Raw genomic sequence first — 21,687 nt, forward strand, 5'->3', positions numbered from 1 at the left:
AGACTCCAGAAGAGCCTCAACTCTCTAGCAAGAAGTCTCACTCCCAGTCTTGTGTCAGCTTTCACTCTGGTGTCACACTCAGCATCACAGCCGCCTCCCCTGCAGTTCCCTCAAGCACGTCTACATTCATTCATCCATCCAACATTTGTTAAGTGGGTGCCAAGTGTCAGGACTAGGCTAGCATCTGGTAACACTAGAACTCAATTTCTTCCCGCAGACATACACACCGACTGTACCAGAAGATGGAATGTGGTAAGCTTGCAACAAAGGGCCAAAGTCAGAGGAGAAAAATCTGGCTCCCTGTTCCCTCCCTCATCTACTAGTACTTTCTCCATTACTCAGTGCAGCCACTCTGCCTCTGTGCTATTCCTAGAGCACTGAGGCATGCTCCTGCCTCAGAGCTCTGCAGTGACTGACTGTCCCCTCGGCCCCCAGTGCTTCACTCTTTCTCCCCCACACCAACCCCATATTGGTTTGACTCACTTTCTCACCTCCTTCTCGTCCTTACTTAAATGTCACTTTCTCACAGAGGTCTGCTCCAACTACCCTAATTAAAATTGCAGCCTGATCCTCACTAGGACTCCCAGCCGGTCTTACCCGTTGGTTTCTCTTGTCCTTATTGCCTAGTACCTTCACACATGCTATGTAGTTTACTTATTACGTTATTGTTTATGGTATGCCCCCTCCCGGCTGAATGTAAGCTCCATGAGGGCAAGGGTCTTCCCACGTGCCCAGAACAGTGCTCGGCACAGAAGCACTCAAGAAATATTTGTTGAGTGAATGAATGAATGCTTGGGCTAATCCCAGGAAACTTCATAAAGGACGTAGCATTTGACCTTGGGCTTAAAGAGCCATGATGACGATCCGCAGAAAATAGAGGAGTGTTCAAGGCGGAGGGCGCAGCATAAGCAGATACTGAGCGAGGTGAGAGGGGCTTGAAGACCACGTGGTCCAGCCATTCCTCAGGGGCCAGGCCGGGCAGGGAGCTAGCACACAGAAGCACACAGAAGCAAGAATCTGTTTGGAATGTCACCTATGCATGCAGCTCTTGCTGTAGTAAATGAATCAGTGGGGGTTTGGGGTTCTGGATCCAAAGGGATAGCTCTATGTCTGTGCCTTTATCTCAGAGACGTGATAAAAACAATTAAGATAAGGGATGGCCATGCTTGCAGCTCAATGTAATGTCAATCCCAGCCGCTCAGCAACGCTTTTGCCCTTGTGACTTCTCTCAAGGAGAATCTCTGCTACCTGGAAAAGGTAGAATGAATCAGAGCAGAGGCAGGTAGCCAACAACAGGGAAGAGATGTCCAGAAAGTACATGACACCTGGAGAAGGGCGGGGCCTGCAGAGCCGAGGAATGTGAAACGGCTGAGCTACTGTCAGGGACCAGAAGCTATCACAGGACGGAGAGTGGTCCCACGGTGCCCAACTTATTTCCTAACAGAGGGTAAGGCATGGTCTGCAAACCAGACACCCATGAATTCAAAGTGGATCCTGGGTGTTGCTAAGGAAATGGTTTATCAGCACCAAGGAGAGGAGGCGGGAGCGCTAGGAACCTTCCTGCTCACTACGATGAGTTCAGGGAGGAGACTCGAGAAACGATGCAGATGAAGGGCATATGGACTGTAGCACATTCTTTCCTGAGGGTCCTGAGGGTCAGGGAGAGAAGTAAGGTGTCTAGGCAAGGACAGCTAGGTTGATTAAAAAGAAATGTAAGTGCCACATGTAAGTGCCACAAGGACAGGGTTTCTGTGTTATTCATTGGTGTGTCCCCAGAACTCAGAATAGGCCGTGGCGCTTAGTAGGTATTCAGTAAGTATTTGTCAAATGGTCAAATAAAAGTAGCTGAGGGTCGGGATGTTTAGCTCCAGCTGAGTCCTTGGTTTTCCCCAGCATGAACCTCCAGCTGAGGACACAGGTGTGGTTGTCCGTCCCCTTAGGAGCAGCATAACAGGGTGCCACGCTGCCCTCTGCAGGTCCTAGTACAGACAGATGGATCCGGGTATCTCCTGGGCTCGGTGCCCCTACTCTTCCATCTCCAGTTCATACTCATCCTTCTGGAACGAACACACATGCTGCCTCCCCTCTGCAAGCTCTTTGCCAGCCCAGGTTCATCGAACAACAGTTAGGGTGCTGACTTATGCACCTCCACAGCAGTATTTCCTTCACTCAGCATCTGATCCCCCCTCCAGCTGTAACAATGTCTTCTCTGGATTTTTAAGCACCATGGCCCACCTCCTCCCTAAGCTAATTCTCGTTTAACACTGGAGATCGAGAGCAGCCATCACAGCGAGGCTGAGCCCACCCGTCTCCCCACATACTGGTCTCCTCCAGCTCATCATGGATCTCATTGTTGGCGCAGGCAAAGTCGCGGAGTGTCTGTCCGTCCCCTTCATTCTTGGAGAACCAGCAGTCACACTGGAAGCGGAAGGTCTCATCACGGGAGTTGTCCTTCACGTCAATGTAGCTCAGGTGCCAGCCAGGAAATATCCCTGTGGGCACGAGATCGTGAGGACAGGAGGCTGCATGCGCTCTCCCTCCCCCATCAGACTTCCACTCCCCTGAGCCCCCTGTACCCCGGGTAAGTTCTCTGTCCTCTCTTGACCTTGGTCTCCTTGTTGATGAAATGAGGGGTTGGGTTAGATGATCGCTGAGGGTTCCTCTAGCCCAGCGCATATAATTCTCTTTATAAAACCCTTAACTTGGGGTTCATGAAGCCATAGAGGATTTATGTATGAGATTTCAGCAGTCTACGGGCCCTGAGAAATTGTGTTATAATTATACAGGGACATTTTACCAGGGATAGGGCTTATAGCTTTGTAAGATTCGCAATGGGCTCTCTGACCCAGGAAGTAGAACTTGGGGAGTTCACGACGCTGAAGGATGACTTCCTGACACCAGTATCCACCTAGCTCACACCCATTATCCTTCCAGAATCATCAGGCATCACCACCACGGCCCACTCAGCCTGTATCATATATCTGCCTTGCTCCCATAGCTTCCCTCGCCTCCCTTGGCCACATCTTGACCACCCTGTTCGTATGTGTCTCTTTCCCCCAGATCATGAGCCTTTGAAGGCAGCGACCCATCTTATTTGTTTTTGTTTCCCCAGTGCCTAGCATAGCAACTGGCATGTACTTGTCACTCAATGAATGCTGAATGAATATGTTATGACTTCAAGAACCTTTGCTATTTGACAGTTACAGGAGGAATCAGAAGCCGCTCTTTTTTTTCGGGGACGCTGCTAAACCTGACACATCTTGCCCTAATATTGAACATATAGCTGCTTAGTTGGAATTGGCAGGGCTTCTTTCAGAAGTGTCCCTCCCAAATCATAGCTATTGCATATGAATTGATATGCATTTGTTGTGACAGCTGCAGGTTATTTGCATCATGCACTGGTTCCGTTATTCTCCGCCCTTCAATGTCCTTGATAACTCAGAAAGCCAAAGGGCTCTAGGTGGGGGGAAATCCCAGTGGTGTGACAGGTTATGGTGATGACACTTGCTGCTCATAATATGTCCTCAAAGTAACCCCGCCAGGAAGGCATGTGGATGCTTTACTCCCACATCTTGCCCTCTCATGCCACGTAGGGCTGTGGGGGTCGTCCCATTGTTCCTACCAAAAACCTTTTCGCTAGGATCAGACAGTACCCAAAGCAACAATTGTAGATCCTGCTGCTGGTCTCAACAGTCTTATAAGCACAAAGGGACACACAAAAATGGACACACATTTCCAGTTGCCCACTGGCTTCCCATCACTCTCAAAATGAAATACAAACTGCTCACCTGATCCCTTTCCGCTCCGACTTCATTTCCTACTCCTTGCAACTTCACGTACTGTATCCATCTACACTGGCTTTTTAGTGCTTTAATATATGAAACCCGGTCTTACCTCGGAAACTTTGCATTTATTTTTATAGCTACCTGGGACAATACATCCCCGAGGCCGAATGCGCATCCCATCTCATTACTGAAGTGTCAGATCAAATCTCCCGTCTTTGGGAAGGCCTTTGCTAACCACACTAGTTGCAGAAGCTTCCTTATCCCCAGTTACCTGCCATCACATCACCACATACCCACTTCACAACCTGAAATAATTTTGTTCTTATTTCCTTGCGTATTGTCTGTCTTTCTCCACTAGGTTGCAAGCCCCATGAGAGCAGGAATCTTGCCGGATCTATCCACCACTATGTCCTAGTGTCTGGAACAGTGCTTGGCACATTATTTAATGAATGTCTGTTGAATGCGTGAATGTGTACTATTATTGAATAGGGAAGAACAAGGAGGAATGGCACTGGTGGCCATATTTTATAAAGGAGGGGAATAATTCAAAGCCCCACTAGGGAACACGGGCTGTCCTAGTAGAACTGATTATTTTATCCCCAGTGTTCTAAAGTTTATTGTAGGAAAAATGCTTAAAAACTGAACCGGTGTGGGGCCCCAATTTTTCCAGGCAAGTGATGGCAGACTCTGTATGGGAGTGAGACTGACTGCTGGGTACTCCCTGGATTTCATCATGCCATCTACTACCTGCAATTCCTCAGTGGTTTCCCACATCTGATGGAATAAAAAGAGACCAACTCTGTGTTTAAAAAGAGACCAACTCTGTGTTTAGGACCTGACTCCATTCACTGTATTTCTTAAGTCCATAAAGAAGAGCCCTTATGTAAATCCTCCATCCCAGTGAGATGGATTTATTAAGCATAACTTTGGTATTTTTTTCCTTTCTCATTAAGGCTCCAAGCTATTCTGAACCTGGCTTAAATTCCTACCTGTCCTCTGGACAACTTAGGCCCCACCTCCTCCATGAAGCCCTTCAAAATCCCCAGGCCTACCGCATTTACTGTCTACTCACTGGGCCATGGGCACAGATGGCTTTGGATATCTTTGCTATTGAGGTCATGATCATGCTTCAACTCTTTTATGGTGATTTTTACGTGTATCTTTCACTTCTCCAGTAAGATGTTAAGATGTGGGAACTATGTCTTATGACCTCTTGATTGCATCACAGGAATATTGACTCAATAATAAACATAGAATTGATAAATTATATTTAGTATGAACTGTCAGTTTTTTTATTCCAGCACAAACCCTTGAAAATGTTGTTTGAATAAATAGATAATTTACTTCTACAAACAACTCCCCTAAAAATAACCTTTGGCAAGCTAAGGGTCCAGGTGGGTAAATCAATTTTCTTAAATAAGATCAATTTCTTAAATAAGATTGTTTGAAATGAGATATGGAGCCATCACAGAGCCCTATCCATAAAGGAATACAAGAATCTAGTTATTATCTTTCTACAAACACTTTCATATGCACATCATCTGAGCTAGGACGCCAAGGGTGACACTCTTGGATTTGGTAGACTTGGGTTCCATTCTCAGCATATTTACAAACGGCACACATTTTATCTCCATGCTTCAATTTCCTTATTTGAACAATGTGATGGGGATAAAATTGAGTATTTATGAGGTCCTTTATATTTCTGTGAATTTATACTATTGAAAAGAAAACATATAAATTCATATTGTGATTTAAAAATTCTTCATTTCACAATAGAGTTTTTATTTCAGAGGAAGTAAGAAGAAGAGCAAGATGAATTAGAAAATAAACACACTGTTATAATCACTATTATAAAAGCTCTCTCAGTAACTAGAATTACGGGGAAGAATTAAGCACTTATCTTGATTTTCCTCTATGAACCATACTTCTAATAGCTTGAGGGATTTTTTTTTTTTTTACAGAATTCTAGCTAATAAGTGGATAAGAAGTGAAAATTAGAAAATCACCATTCGTAACCCTAATTGGTCACCACTGGATGAAGCCATTATGTGAAGAGTTATGGGGGGACTTTACAGTGGAATAATCAAGCTGACCCCCCCTGGATCCACTATTCTGTGTGAGCATCAATTAGAGTGGGACTGCTGTGATGTAATGTGAAGTACACAGGTACGAGTTCTGACAATTAAGTTCACGAACTCATCCTAGAAAAAGTGCTACATACCTCATTGCTGAACATCACTATGGTCACTTTCGAAGTACTCCCCTTGGGAAGCTATGTACCGATGCCAGTGCCTAGTCCACCCTTCAAAGCAATTTTGGAACTCTTTTTCTGGAATGGCCATCTGAGCTGTTGTCATATTATCCTTGATGTCATGAATGTCACAGAATGTCTTCCTTTCAATATTTCCTTTATCTTTGGTAAAGAAAGAAGTCATTGGGGGCCAGATCAGGTGGGTAGGGAGGGTGTTCCAATACGGTTATTTGTTTACTGGCTAAAAACTCCCTCACAGACAGTGCCCCGTGAGCTGGTGCATTGTCGTCATGCAAGAGCCATGAATTGTTGGAGAAAAGTTCAGGTCGTCTAACTTTTCCATGCAGTTTTTTCAGCACTTCCAAATAGTAAACTTGGTTAACTGTTTGTCCAGTTGGTACAAATTCATAATGAATAATCCCTCTGATACCTAAAAAGGTTAGCAACGTTGTTGCAACAAGTTCGCAAACTTAATTGTCAGAACTTCATATATTACCTTTAAAGTATTTTTGCCAAAGAAAGTTGAACCTGAATCTAATCAAGCCTTGAGAGCTCCCGTGTTTCCCTAGAAATAAGACCTAACTGGAAAATAAGCCCTAATCTGTCTTTTGAAGCAAAAATTAATGTAAGACTTCGTATTATTTTCAGGGAAATACGGTACCTCTTGGGTGGGCCAAGCTACCGTATTTCCCCGAAAATAAGACTGGGTCTTATATTAATTTTTGCTCCAAAAGATGCATTAGGGCTTAATTTCTGGTTAGGTCTTACTTTTGGGGAAACATGGTAACTTCCAGATAATAGAAAATATGGGCAATAAAGATACAATGATACCACGAAGAAGCAAACAGGTCCAGAATGCGGAAATTCTATAGATCATTGGACTCGGTTCCTTCAACAAGTTAATGACTTAGAAGAATAAAGGAGTAGGTCCTGCTCTTCATTAAAAGAGGCGAAGAAGCCCTAACAACTAAATGTAGTGTGTATACCTTGTTTGCATAATGATTCAAACAAAGTCACAAATACCAAGACATTTTTTGTGTTATTAAGGAACTTCGCATATGGAGTAGAAATTGGATGACACAAAGAAATCATAGTTAAGTATGATAATAGCATTGTGATTTCTTAAGAAAATGTCCATTTTAAAAGAGCAACATACTAAATATCTTTGGGATGAAATGACATGAGGTTTAGCATTTGATTTTATATCTTCCAGCAACCAAAAAGAAATTAAGAAAGAAAACTGAAAAGGTAAAGCAGGTATAACAAATCAAGTTCTTGAATCTATGCGATGGATATGTGGAAGTTCATTATACTTATTATTCTCTTCACTTTTGTGCATGTTTTAAAAATTTCATTAAAAAGAACTATTGGATAAACAAAAAGAGATGGAAAGGGAGATTCAGGGAAAGAGAAAATTGCTATGCTATTAACTAATCATTTGCAACCTGACTTATACAGTCATTTTTCAGGATCTATAACTTTTTTGTGGAAGACTCTCAAACAAAATATATTTGTCCTCATAAATTTCTATGCAAAGGAAGCATAATGTAGCTTGAATATTTTTAAGCCAAATATGAAAAAATGTGGCATAGAGCACTTAAGGACATGTTTAGCTGTCTTAGCTTATTTTAACATTTAAACTTCCATCCCTGCAGGAGAAAGCGACTACAAAGAAAAAATTAGGCACACAACCAGGACTTCCTGTCCCTCTCCCGACCCTAATATCCCAACCACCTGGGTTCAGTGAAGATATAGAAATGTTCCTTTCCCTGCCAATGATATGGTCCTGCTTTCAGATCCAATATCTGATTGAAGGGGAGGAGGCCCATTCCTCTGCCTACAAAGGGAAGAGGATAATATCAATGACTCAGGATTTCTTTAAGTCCAAGGGTCGTTATGGGGCCAAAGCAATCAGCAATCACATAGTCTTAGGCTATCCAAGGGAGGAATCAAACTCTTTGAAGAGCCTGGTACCTATACCATCCATCTTAGTAGCAACAAATGAGACAGTTGGAACTGTGTGGAGCTGTCCATGGTGCTGAACCATTTCTCTGCTCGTTCAGGGTTTTGACAGCAATAAGACAGAAAGAATTGACTGTTGGGTTTTTGCATAGAAGAAAAACACATCAAGCAAACCGAGAAAGTCTAGATATGCACACAATCAATGTCAGATGTGGGCAGTGGTAGTAGAGGGCTTAGTCGTGATCACAAAGAGGTCATGGCCAGGACTAAATTTTTGAAAATACTAAGACATAAGGGAAAACTCTGATGCTGGAGAAATGTGGGTTCCCTGTGACTGAAGCATGAAAATACAGGGATGGATCTAAGAGACCAAAATAAAGGTTTGAATAAATTCTATTAAAATATGTCACAAGCAGTATGATAGGCATTAGGGAAAGAACCATGAAGAAGACCACAGTACTTGAGCTGACAGTCAAGTAAAGGAGACAGATTAAGTATGTAGTTACAAATATGATGACTGTTCTGGGTGGGGGGTGGTTCTAGAAATAAGAAGAACTTTCATCAAGGAGGTGAGGACATAAGAGAGTGTGTTAATTATAAACACGTAATTATGGCAGGGTGTATGGTGGCAGTGAGGTCACGAGGCGGGGTCCAAATGGCTGGAATTATATGACAAGTCCAGAATCAGAACAGAAGCTAGTTTATGATGATTTTAGCTCTAGATTCTTCCTCTTTTTCTTGCTTAGAGGAATATAGTTGGTTTCTGAGCCCCGATTACCAGTGAACTGCCTGCAGGGCTATGGAGATCCCAGCTGCCAAAGTTAAGAGCAATGAGTTTGTCACCTTGAGAATGATAACTCTGGACTACCTGGCCTCACTGGACTCTAGCTGCTGCAGTTAACCACACTGATATTAGGCTCTCTGATGGGACTGCACTTGGATTTGGTGTGTTTTACCTTGGCCCAGTGGCCTTGAATACTTTTCTGTCTAGCAGCAAATCCCAAGGCAGATTCTTTGCTGCATGGCCCCTCTGCTCTCAAAAGTACTAATATCATGTCAGTGTGTGTTGGTAGCCAGGCAGAGAGTTGGGAGCTCATGGATACAATGTGTTTCTTTGTGATGAGAGCAGGGACATCCTTCCTGGGAATATACTTTCTAAACAATCGTTTGCCTCTGTTGTGGATAGTGCAATTGCAAACTGTGTGCATGGATGTTAGGGTAGACCGACCCTCACCCCCATCTCACTCCTATTAATCTCATCTGTCAAATCCTTCTAATAAGGCTCATGATCACACAATCACAAGTGGGGTACAGGGCTTTCACTGAGCTATGGGTAGCCAAATTAAACACTGAAGTGACTGTCTTGCCTGAGTGACCCATTTGTTGGGTGTCATGGGCAGGAGTTCATCCTGGTCTTATGAACTCTCTGGGGAAGAAGACGGTCTTAATGATTATGACTCTTGTTAGGAAGTCAGACTTTCAACTACCAGACACTAGTCCTGCTACTAGTCCTAAGACGATCATAATGGATGACGAGAGGGTGGAAAAAAATTCAGGGGTCTTTGTTTTGTTTCTTTCTTAGGAAAGAGGAGTGATTCACTAGGGATATATATATATATATATATATATTCTTTTTTTTTCCTATTTATATATACGTATATTTATTTTTATGTGTTCTTATTCATATCAAGGCCGAAAGGAAATGCTAATCCCTATCTCTGGGTATATTAGTCTTCTTGAGCTGCAATAAAAAAATATCACATTGGGTGGATTAGCAACAGCGATTTATTTCTCCCAGTTCTGGAAGGTGGAAGTCTGAGATCAGGGCACTGGAAGGGTAGGTGTCTGGTGACAGCTCTCTCTTCGGATTGCAGATGGCCACCTTCTTGCTGTGTCTTCACATGAAGGAGAGCCGTTAGGAATATTTTGAGAATTTCCTACAAATATGTTCCTTTCCATAGACTCATAATGATGACACCTGAATGGACACATGAGGAAGAAGTGTCTCCTTCCACTGAAGCCTTTTCTAGATAAGACATCCCCCACCCCACATCCTGATAACAAACATGTATGGGGGCACAGCCAACAGAGATAGAAAAAGTTGCCATCATCTCCTCATCTTTTTTTTTTTTTTTTTTGGCCCACTGGCACAGTGGCTGGATGAGGGTGCAGCATGGCAATGGCAGGATGGGCTGGCACCTGGCATGGTGTACCAAGACAGGCATCAGATCTTGCATCTGAAGACCTGGATTTGTTTTGGCTGTATCCCTTCCCTGCTGTATGGCACTAAGTGAGATCTTCAGACTTCACAGGGCCTCAATAGGTTTTGGTTGTAGAAAAAAGAGATAATAAAATGCTGCAGTAATTCACAAAGTTGTTGTAAGGATAAAATGTTTGTATCTTTAGTACCTAAGAGAGCACCAGGCATGTAGTGAACACTGTAATGTTTGCTAAATGAATGACTGAATGATATGGCAATGACATTTGAGAATTGTGGAGTGCTGTGCAAATATTTGTTATTGTATTGCTTTGAAGACTATTTTCCCTGTACCTAATATGAATTTATTTCGTGTCATGGAAAATATTTAACTGTTTAACCTATGCTAAAGCAAAAGGGTCTAGCTTCTCTTTAGGAAGAGAAGTTGTAAACTGCCAAGTTGGGTTTAATCAGTCACCATGACAGACGTATTGGTTTTCAGTGGGAACTTGGAAGGACAAATACAACAGCCAGGACAGCTCTGGACCATTCATGAGGGAGATTCAGAAAGGCTGGAGAAGGCTTTGAGCGGATGCTAGTTTCAAGGGAGGACAAGAGGTCTGAGTTAGAATGGGATGAACTAAGAAGGCAGTATGCTTCACAGGAGGTGAAATTTGGTATCTAACTGTTCTCTAATTAAATAAAATAGAGCTTAAAGGCCCGATGCCAGAAAAAAACTGGTCAATGTGGCCTGAAGACAACAAAAGGATAACCAAAGAGATATTGAGAACATGAACTTCATCACAATTACAAATGGGACAACGTCTCCTTAGGTACTTTGAAGTTAAAAATAAATTTTTCACTTGGCTTATATCCTATTCCATCATTTATAAGTGAATTTGACTAATTTTAGACTTGCTATTATAAATAAACAAGCATAACCCTTCATAGAAAATCCCTGGGAAGTGAATTTGGTGATATAGCCTTTTTTTCCTTAATTTTAATGCCTGAACTAGGAAGAATTAATGCTCCAATATCACAGAAAATTAAGAACCACTCATCACACTGGGAAAAAGCAGGAGGAACAAAGCTTCATCTCTAAAATTTGTCCAGAAATTTTGATGGGAGCATCAAAATGGTGGCAATCAGCTGTTTTCAGTTGCGGGCCACCCTGAGGTAGAAGGGTTGACACGGTGTCAGGGAGATGAGGAGGGGCTCAGGTGGAGAGCTGAGGCCTGTCCCCCCTGCCACCCAGACCTGGAGCGGGAGCTACCTTTATTGTCGTGCCAGACCCTCAGCTTGCAGAGGTGGCCCAGGCTCAGCATGTCCGGGAAGCTGAACGTGTCCATGTTGTTTCGCTCAAACTTGTTCCAGTTGGGCGACTGCTTCAGGGCCAGGGTCCCGCTGTCCCCGTTCTCCCCAAAGATGATGATGAACACGTTGGCATCAGTGCCCGCACCTGGGAGTGCACAAAACCAGGGCTGTGGATACTGGCTTCTCCGAAACACAGCCCTCCTGCTCTGGCCTTGGTCCTTGGAGGAGCCAGAAGTGCAGATGGACAAGTTCAGGGTCAACGAGGCCAGAGGTGAGGTCAGAAATGACTGGTTAGTGTCCTGGGACTCTCGGGTCTCCGACTCTACCCTTCATTGTAACTCTGTGCCTTGTATATGCTGGTGCACTAACTGGAGTCCCAGTTAGCAAGTCTGAATGGTTTAGTACAAGAATTCATCTCATGATGGAGAAATACATCCACACTTACAAGGCACACCGGGAAGGCTGCCTGTATAGTTTACAAATACGGGCTCCCTCCTACACACCATGGGTTCAGGGGAAAGTTCTGGTTGACATTCTACACTAGAGTTCCTATCATTTGCTTAAGCCAAATAGAGATATCGACCCCAGTTAGAAAGAAAATACTTCTGAAAGAGGTGACCCTGTGAATCTTTTCTGATACACACCCTGTGGTTACCAATGAATTTATCAATTATTTTCTGAGGGTGTATCATGAGGGGATTGGAGGGGCTTGAAAACATGTGGACACTTGGAATTTAAGCAAAAAGAGTAGAGGTTCCACCGTGAGGAGAAAAGGAAGAAGGGAGGTGCCAAAAACAGACTTTACCGGTTGTACTGACTCATCACTTCTGCCTGAGATCCTACCATGAGAGCTTCATTTCTTTGGCTGAAGCCTTCTCTGTTGAACATGTAACCTACCAGGGCCAACAAGTGAATCTCTCACTAGCCATTTACAATGAGTGTGAATGAGTTTGCCAGATTCCTTGCAACAGCTCCTAGAGAACAGGCTTGGTGTAGGGAGGCATTGCCTCCACGACGAGAATATGTTCCCTCTCAGCTCCAGGCCTTTGCACACACGAGTGCTTTTGCTTGGAAGGCCCTTCCTCCAGTGTCCCATCTGCCTCAGTGGCATCTGTTTGTCTTTCTGGATCAGACTTTAGCATCACCTCTGGGAAGGCCTTCAGGACCCGTCCCTGATCCCCAGCTAGGTAAGGGGTCCCCAGCACCTGTGCTGACAGAACCTCACTGTCATCATTTCACGAGAACGTCAGACCCACAAAGGCCGAGGGGCATATCTCCATCCTAAGACTTCAGGCCAAAGCTGGCACACAGCAGATGGTTGCCAAGCACAGGGATGTGGGAAGGAGCCCAGAGCTATACGGCACCTGGGTGAACGGCATCAGGAGGCAGCAGGAAGACAGAGGACTCTGAGTCACGCTCCATTTTCAACAGTGCTGATCATACTGCTTGATAATGTTTCCCCACTTCTCCGAGGTAGGAGGGACAGAGCCAATTCAGTCATTGAGAGGAGATACTTCTGTCCACACAGAAAGTGACACACTGACTAACTTTCGGAAGGCCATGTAAGGAAAAGTGTCCTGACCGGAGCCCAGGGCCTGAAACAGAACCTGGAGGGCCAGAGTCATGGGAGATGGGAGGGACCCTCTGACTCACCCAGGATGTCACTGGTCTTAACTAAGACGGTGTAAGAAGTCTTCTCCATCATCTCCTCTCCGTTGATGACGGCGCACATTTCACACACCAGCGTCTTCTTGCCCTTCTGCTGGGAGAGCCAGTCTCCATAGTAGAACATGGTCAGGTCTCCATTGGTCATGTTCTTCAGGAGGATCTGGTGAGAGAAGCCAGTGTGGGAGCACCCTCCCTCTCCTCCACAGACCCCTACCCGCTAATGCAGCCTCTCGGACCCACGATCCCAGACCTGAGACAACTTCTTCTGATTGGACCAAAGTGTGGACTGGGCCGTCTCCAGGACAAACACCCTGCCCTGTGTGCCTTGCGCAGGGTCTGAAACCCCCACCATGACTACCCTTGTTTGGGGACTTGGAAATGGGCAATTTGTCCAAACATGTTTCCAAGACTGTGCACAAGAAATGTTTGCTGCATGAATGGCAGAAAATGGACCAACCAAATCACGGTCAGCCATGAACACCTGGGACCAGTGCACCGAATTGGCCACATCGTCCTTGGCATGGACACTTGGCATATGGCTGGCTCAAGAAAAATCTGCTAATAGCTGACCAGGGGAGTAGGAGCCTGAGGGGACTCGGGACAGATGGCCTTTGGTGGAATAGCGGATGAGAGGACTGGGTCAGGGAGCCATAGAGGTCCAAGCTGGAGAAAGAGGTAGAACCTATTTGGGTAATCACAGGGGCGCCAAAAGCCGCCTTGCTGTCCTGCCTGAAGTTCCCACCATTAGAGTCTCTCGCTGTCCCATTCCTGGCTCCTCTCTCACTCCTCCCAACTCACTTCCTCCAAGAAGCCCACGTCTCTGCACACTTCTGTGCATGTTGCATTCTCTGGCAGTTGATTCACTTTTGACTGGACACAAATAAATAAACCTATGTCTTCTGATTAATTCACATCAAAGGGGCCTACTGGATTATAGAGGGCGGGTTGTGGAATAACCCTTTAAGGTGACGTCTGCACTTTATCAAGGTCCGCTGACTACCCAAAAGAGCAGGAAGAAGGGTGGGCAGTGGGTGGAAGGGAAGGTGAGGGTGTGGACATTTTACCCTCTCCAGAAACCACTCAGGCCGGCTGCCCAGGCCGTCGATTCGGATCCGCATCTTGGTGAATGGAGCGATGTCCAGGATCTCCATGAGGAAGGTGTCATTCTGCTCCCGCTCAAATCTGGGGGTGGAGAGAACGGGCATGAGGAAGGAAAGCCTGCCACGTGGAGGGGTTCAGCTCATGCCAGAAACCAGATTCACGGTAAGGAGAACACAAGCTTTTACTCAGCCTCTCTCTCAGCTCCCAGTGACTCTCTATTAGCCTGTGTCTTGCACTGCAGATGTGTTTCCAAAATACTGGGTGAAGTGGGTTTGACTGGTAGGAGTGGCCCTGAATCAAGACCTACTCTCATTCTTCTAGCCACCTAAGCAGTCCTAGCTCCTCTCTGAAACTTGATTTCCTCTCCATAGTCTGGGAAGAATAACACTAGTCCCGAAATCTCACAAAAGTGTCACAAGGACCAAATACATGTGAAATCAACATGAAATGTAAAAAAAAATAAAAAATAAAAAATCATACCTGGAAAACTTTACAGGGTCGCCGTGAATGGTGGGGCAGGTTGTGCACTGCACAACTCTAAATGGTGCTATTCACATTTTGAAAATACATAATCTGCACCACTGACTGCAGCGGCCCTCGATTGGGTAATGCTACTAATAACTGCCAAATGGCAGGTGAATAGAAGGTAACGTTGCTTTTGTTGCTATTACAATTTTTCTGCTGAATGACCTCATCATCTCCGAGATGCTCTATCTTTATTCCTTACTGCTCTTCCCACAGGGTGGCACATAAAATGTGAACTTCGATGCTGACTGATCGCTCACTGATTCCAGATGCTGCTGCTGCTGCTAAGCCCCTGGGGGTAATGCAGGTGGCACTGAAGCTATGACACTGCATGACAATTGTTATGCCTTCCTGAATACGAGATATAGTTTTAAAAACAGAGGCTACAGCCAGTGGGCCCCGGGACTGCAAATATTGCAAACCGAGAACTAATTACTCCTAGTCTTTAAAGGCCATGGGGGAACAGCAGTGAAGTGTAATCTCTTTTGATAACTTGCTCATGTGCATTTTATGAGTTTTAGAAGGGAAAACGTTCGCCCTAAAGTCTGCCCGAAATCCCTCCTGCTCTCATTTAAGCCCAGTGCGCCCCTCTGCTCATGTGGATACTGGAAGGAGGAACTCACAAAGTCCCTTGTCAAGCTCATATCATATACAGAGACTCTCACATAATCTTTCAACTCATTTGATTCCTTACTCTTGCCAGGTGCGCAATGTTGCAGATCAAAGGAACTTGAGAATTTTGGCTTTGTATTTCTCCTTCATTTTCACCCTTAGAATTTAGCCATGTATCTCCATTTTATGGAGATTTTTATGGTGAGCAAATGTTCAGAGAGAGGGAGAAATGAGCTTTTCTTCTAGAAGACTGCAGAGTGGATTACTTTGCTCCCTCACCCTTCTTTACAGACTAAACCCCATTACACCCGGATGGACCGCCTCTCCTCAGGGCAGAAGGCTCACATCCAAAGGGAAAGCCCTTCCTTGGCCCTTCATCCCTCTACCACTCACTAGCCGCCTCCTTCTGCTGCTCCAAACCCCCTCAAGGCACCTCAGTAGACACGCAGTAGGGTTCCCACATTGTGGGGGTTGCTATTGGAGAAGCGGTCAGCCTTTGATACATGTTTTCTTTTTTTTTTTTTTTTTTTTTTTTAATTTATTGGGGTGACAATTGTTAGTAGAATTACATAGATTTCAGTTGTGCAATTCTGAATCACATCATCCATAAATCACACTGTGTGTTCACCACCCAGAGACAGCTCCCCTTCCATCACCGTACATTTGATCCCCCTCACCCTCATCCCCCACCCCCCAACCCCCTTACGCTCTGGTAACCACCAAATTACGTTCCCCAGATTAATTTTCAAACCCCGTGGCCATCCTGTGGTCACCGACTGCCCTCCAATCCCCTCACCCTCCCCCCCACCCCCCACTCCCCCCGCCCATCTAGCAACCCTCAGTTTTTCCTCATTGTCTCCCAGTTTCTGATTAGTTCATTCACTTATTCTTTTCTTTAGAATCCGCAAATAAGTGAGATCATATGGAACTTATCTTTCTCTGTCTGACTTATTTCACTTAACATAATGTTCTCTAGATCCATCCATGTTGTTGCAAATGGTAAGATTTCTTTCTTCCTTATGGCTGCATAATACTCCATTGTATAAATGTACCACAGTTTCTTAATCCAATCATCTACCGATGGGCATTTTGGTTGTTTCCATGTCTTAGCTATTGTGTATAGTGCTGCAATAAACATAGGAGTGCATAGAGATTTTTGAATTGAAGTTCTGGATTTCTCCGGATAGATACCTAGGAGTGGAATTACTGGATCATAAGGTAGTTCCATTTTCAGAATTTTGAGATACCTCCATACTGTTTTCCATAGCGGCTGCACCAGTCTGCAATCCCACCAACAGTGCACAAGCGTTCCCTTTTCTCCACATCCGCGCCAGCACTTGTTGTTTGTTGATTTATTGATGATAGCCATTCTGACTGGGGTGAGGTGGTATCTCATTGTGGTTTTTATTTGCATTTCTCTGATGGTTAGTGAGGTTGAGCATTTCTTCATATGTCTGTTTGCCATCTGAATGTCCTTTTCAGAAAAATGTCTCTTCAAGTCCTCTGCCCATTTTTTAATTGGATCGTTTGTTTTTTTGGAGTTGGGTTGAGTAAGTTTTCCATAGATTTGTGATATTAATCCCTTATCAGATATATCACTGGCAAATATCTTTTCCCATTCAGTAGGATCCCTTCTTGTTTTATTGATGGTTTCCTTTGCTGTGAAAAAACTTTTTAGTTTGATATAATCCCACATGTTTATTCTTTCTCTTAGTTCCCTCGCGCGAGGGTGTATATCAGTAAAAATCTTACTCCGGGTAATGTCTGAGAAGTTTCTTCCTATATTTTCTTCTAGGTATTTTATGGTTTCAGACCTTACATTTAAGTCTTTAAGCCATTTTGAATTTATTTTTGTATATGGTGTAAGGAGGTGGTCCAACTTCATTTTTTTGCATGTGTCTGTCCAGGTTTCCCAGCACCATTTATTGAATAGACTGTCATTACTCCATCGTACATTCTTGCTTCCATTGTCGTAGATTAAATGGCCATATAGGCGTGGATTTATTTCTGGACTCTCTATTCTGTTCCATTGATCTATGTGTCTGTTTTTATGCCAGTACCATGCTGTTTTGATTACTGTAGCCTTGTAGTATAATTTGAAGTCAGGTATTGTTATACCTCCCACTTTGTTCTTATTTCTCAAGATTGCCTTTGCTATTCGGGGTCTTTTATGGTCCCATATAAATTTTAGGATTATATGTTCTATTTCTGTGAAAAACGACGTTGGCAGTTTGATAGGAATTGCATTGAATATGTATATTGCCTTAGGCAGTATGGACATTTTAATTATATTAATTCTTCCTATCCATGAACATGATATGTGTTTCCATCTATTTATATCTTCCTTCATTCCTTTCATCAGTGTCTTATAATTTTCTGAGTATAGATCTTTTACTTCTTTGGTTAAATTTATTCCCAGGTATTTTATAGTCTTTGGAGCGATTGTAAATGGGATTGTTTTTTTAATTTCTCCTTCTGATGTTTTATTATTGGTATATACAAATGCAACTGATTTCTGAATATTAATTTTGTATCCTGCCACTTTACTAAATTCATCTATCAGCTCTAATAGCTTCTTGGTGGAGTCTTTAGGGTTCTCTATATATAGTATCATATCATCTGCATACAATGATAACTTTACTTCCTCCTTACCAATCTGGATGCCTTTTATTTCTTTTTCTTGTCTGATTGCTGTGGCAAGAACTTCCAGAACTATGTTGAATAGAAGCGGAGATAATGGGCATCCTTGCCTTGTTCCTGATCTTAGGGGGAATGGTTTTAGCTTTTCCCCATTGAGTATGATGTTAGCTGTGGGTTTGTCATATATGGCCTTTATTATGTTGAGATAAGATCCCTCTATTCCCACTTTCTTAAGGGTTTTTATCATAAATGGCTGTTGAATTTTATCAAATGCTTTTTCTGCATCTATTGATATGATCATGTGATTTTTATTTTTCATTTTGTTAATGTGGTGTATCACATTAATAGATTTGCGGATGTTGAACCACCCCTGCATACCAGGAATGAATCCCACTTGATCGTGGTGAATGATCTTTTTAATGTATTGCTGAATTCTGTTTGCTAATATTTTGTTGAGGATTTTTGCATCTATGTTCATTAAAGATATCGGCCTGTAGTTTTCTTTTTTTGTGGTGTCTTTGTCTAATTTTGGGATCAGGGTGATAGTGGCTTCGTAAAAAGTGTTTGGGAGTCTTCCCTCCTTCTGGATTTTTTGGAAGAGCTTGAGGAGAATTGGTGATAATTCTTTTTTGAACGCTTTGTAAAATTCACCTGTAAAGCCATCTGGTCCAGGGCTTTTGTTTGTTGGGAGACTGTTGATTACTGATTCAATTTCCGTGGTGGTAATCAGTCTATTCAGGTTTTCTGTTTCTTCTTGAGTTAGCCTTGGAAGGTTGTACGCCTCTAGAAAATTGTCCATTTCTTCCAAATTGTCAAATTTGTTGGCATATAGTTGCTCATAGTAACTTCTTAAAACTCTTTGTATTTCTGCAGTGTCCGTTGTCACTTCTCCTCTTTCGTTTCTGATTTTATTAATTTGGGTCCTCTCTCTCTTTTTTTTAATGAGTCTGGCTAATGGTTTGTCGATTTTGTTTATCTTCTCTAAGAACCAACTCTTGGATTCATTGATCTTTTGTATTGTTTTTCTGGTTTCTATTTCATTTAATTCTGCTCTGATCTTTATTATCTCCTTCCTTGTGTTCCCTTTGGGCTTATTTTGCTGTTCTTTTTCCAGATCCCTTAAATGTGAAGATAAACTGTTGATTAGTGATGTTTCTTGTTTCTTTAGGTAGGCCTGCAAAGCTATGAATTTCCCTCTTAGGACTGCTTTCGCGGCATCCCAAAGATTTTGGGTCGTCGTGTTTTCATTTTCATTTATCTCGAAATATCTTTTGATTTCTTCCAAAAATATGGAACGCTTCACGAATTTGCGTGTCATCCTTGCGCAGGGGCCATGCTAATCTTCTCTGTATCGTTCCAATTTTAGTATATGTGCTGCCGAAGCGAGCACGATACATGTTTTCTAATGTCTAAAATTCTTCTGAAAAATAGTTGCCTTTTCAACCTAAGACTTTGGCCCTGGTTAGCCACAGGCTGTTCGCAGTCACAGAGACTCATGTATGAGTGGGTGCTGGGGAGGACAGTCTTTGATAGGGGGTGGGGAACAGAAGAAAATCAGAATAGGAAGGGAGTGAGGGACAGCCAAAGTCCACACTTCCCAGATGTCACCTCTTCAGCTGCTGAGTAGAGGCTCCTCTAAGGAGATGAGCAGGGCAAACCCTGGAAAAGTTCAGCAGCCTTGTCCTGAGCCAGAGGCTCAGGCGGTTCCCAACGACACAATGCTATCAACTAATCTACAGACCTTCCAATAAACATTTCCAAGTGATGGAGGAAATGAGGAAGGAAGGAAGGAGGGAAAGAAGGAAGGAAGGAAGGAAGGAAGGAAGGAAAGAAGGGAGGAACGAATGAAGGAAAGAAAGAAGGAAAGAAGGAAGGAAGGAAAGAAGGAAGGAAGGAAGGAAGGAAGGAAGGAAGGAAGGAACAAAAAAAAGAAGGGAGGAACGAATGAAAGAAGGATAGGTTGGTTATGGGCTGAGGTAATCAAGGAAGCCTTCCTGGAGGAGGTAGACCTTGAAAGAGAAAAACCTTGAGACACAAGAGAGTGGTTGAAGGGCATTTCAGGAGGGAAGAATCACAGGGACAATAACATGAGGGTTGAAAGGTTGCAAGGTATGAGGGGGATGTGAGGGAAGCAGTCTGGTTGAGGGTGGAAGACTGGGTGTGTGGAAAGACAAGGGGTAGAGGCTGCCCCTGGATACCTGGCCTTCTTTTTGTCCAGCTGCACTTCCTCTGTGCTGCCATTGATGCCGTAGAGGGTCATAAAGATGTTAGAGTCGGTGCCACCGCCGACCACATCACCTGTCCATACTGTCATTTCATGGAGCACCTGCCAGGAAAAGGATGTGAGTCCTGAGCCTTGGCCTATTCTCACCAGGGCAATACAACATGTTCTCCTACCTCCGTGGCTCTGAAAAGAGTGCCCCCTCCCCCACCCAATCAACTGTGAATGACTAGAGGGCAAGAGTCAGGCTTTGTTACTCTGTTGTCCCCCCACTGTGCTCAGTTCAGTACTAGAGGGGAGTTCTGTTTCTAATAGAGAACACGTGCGCAATAGAACAGGACTGAGAGCCCCAGCGCTCATCGATTTCTTTGTCAACTGAACTCCAACCTAAGTCCTTGTATTCTAGCAGCACATTGTGGCAGGACAGTGGCCTTTGGAGCTTTCCAAAGCGTCATTTGAATCCCAGATTTGCCACTGGCTAGCTGTTGAATCTGGGCAGCTGCCCCCTGTTTGCCAGTCTTTGCTTCGTCCACCGAAAGGGGGATAAACACTTTACAGAGTTGTGAGAGATACAGACGCGGGGCTTGTCACATGGTATGGCTTCCAGCAGCAGCAGCAGTTCTGGGTGACTGTCCCTCCGTCATGTTGCAGCCCACACACACCCTGAGCGTCAGTGAGCAAGGAACACTTCAGAGGTGATACTTAAGGGCGCTCTGCCTCCACTCACCTGGGAAGCGGGACAATCACATATTCTATCTGATTTTCTTTCGCTTTAGTTTGGGATGTTGCCCTTTTACCTGAAGTTTGCCCCGAAGAGTGCATATTCCCTTTGTCTGTCTCCACCAGAGGGGGAAGGAGCAGGCTGCCCTTCCCAGGACAGTGGCCTCACTGAAGCCCCTGCCTTGGTTCTTCCTCTGAGAGCCGGCCTCACGGCAAGGGGGGCCTCTTTATCCATGATATGCGGTGCCTTCTGGTCCTGGCTTCTTACACCACTCCTTTTCACCAGATGACTGGGGACTAGCAATTAGGTCCCTAATTCAGCCTGGTATACCAGCCAGACGTGCTTTGCCAGGAGCCAGGAGGCTCAAGCCTCTTCTGGTCTGCTAATGTGTGACCTTGGACAGGTCATCTAGCCTCTCTGGGCCTTGATTTTCTCATATAGCACATGGAAATAATGCCAAAATGGTTCAGGAGAGGCTTGCATACATGGCCAAGAAAATGCCAGGCTAACCATCTCCTTTGTACATCCCTGACTCTTCCCTTCCCCTGTGGCTGCCACAGGGTGCTGTCACCTGTACAGGTGCCTGGTGCCCACTAACCAGAACCTTTAGAACTCAGAACCCAAGTTATTCATCACATTGTGCCTATTGGGTGCTGGTTGCTTTTCAAGCACCAGCTGGAATCTTCGCCA

The 21,687-nt window shown here is 44.1% G+C and overlaps 1 protein-coding gene and 1 non-coding gene across 2 annotated transcripts in view; both read right to left on the reverse strand.

The window, feature by feature from the left end:
• LOXHD1 (lipoxygenase homology PLAT domains 1) overlaps positions 1 to 21,687 on the reverse strand; it is a 143,937-nt gene that overhangs the window by 8,498 nt on the left and 113,752 nt on the right. The window contains exons 34-38 of the mRNA XM_033087872.1: positions 20,254 to 20,381; positions 14,242 to 14,359; positions 13,163 to 13,337; positions 11,469 to 11,654; positions 2,322 to 2,492 (exon numbers count right to left, since the gene is read on the reverse strand). Of these exons, the coding sequence (XP_032943763.1) occupies positions 2,322 to 2,492; positions 11,469 to 11,654; positions 13,163 to 13,337; positions 14,242 to 14,359; positions 20,254 to 20,381 (778 nt within the window). The remainder of the gene's footprint in view (positions 1 to 2,321; positions 2,493 to 11,468; positions 11,655 to 13,162; positions 13,338 to 14,241; positions 14,360 to 20,253; positions 20,382 to 21,687) is intronic.
• Positions 19,339 to 19,445, reverse strand: LOC117011999 (U6 spliceosomal RNA). The gene has a single exon (XR_004421081.1). It is a non-coding gene; the product is annotated as a U6 spliceosomal RNA (small nuclear RNA).

The sequence above is a fragment of the Rhinolophus ferrumequinum genome, chromosome 19 (assembly GCF_004115265.2).
Source record: "Rhinolophus ferrumequinum isolate MPI-CBG mRhiFer1 chromosome 19, mRhiFer1_v1.p, whole genome shotgun sequence".
Taxonomy (NCBI): domain Eukaryota; kingdom Metazoa; phylum Chordata; class Mammalia; order Chiroptera; family Rhinolophidae; genus Rhinolophus; species Rhinolophus ferrumequinum.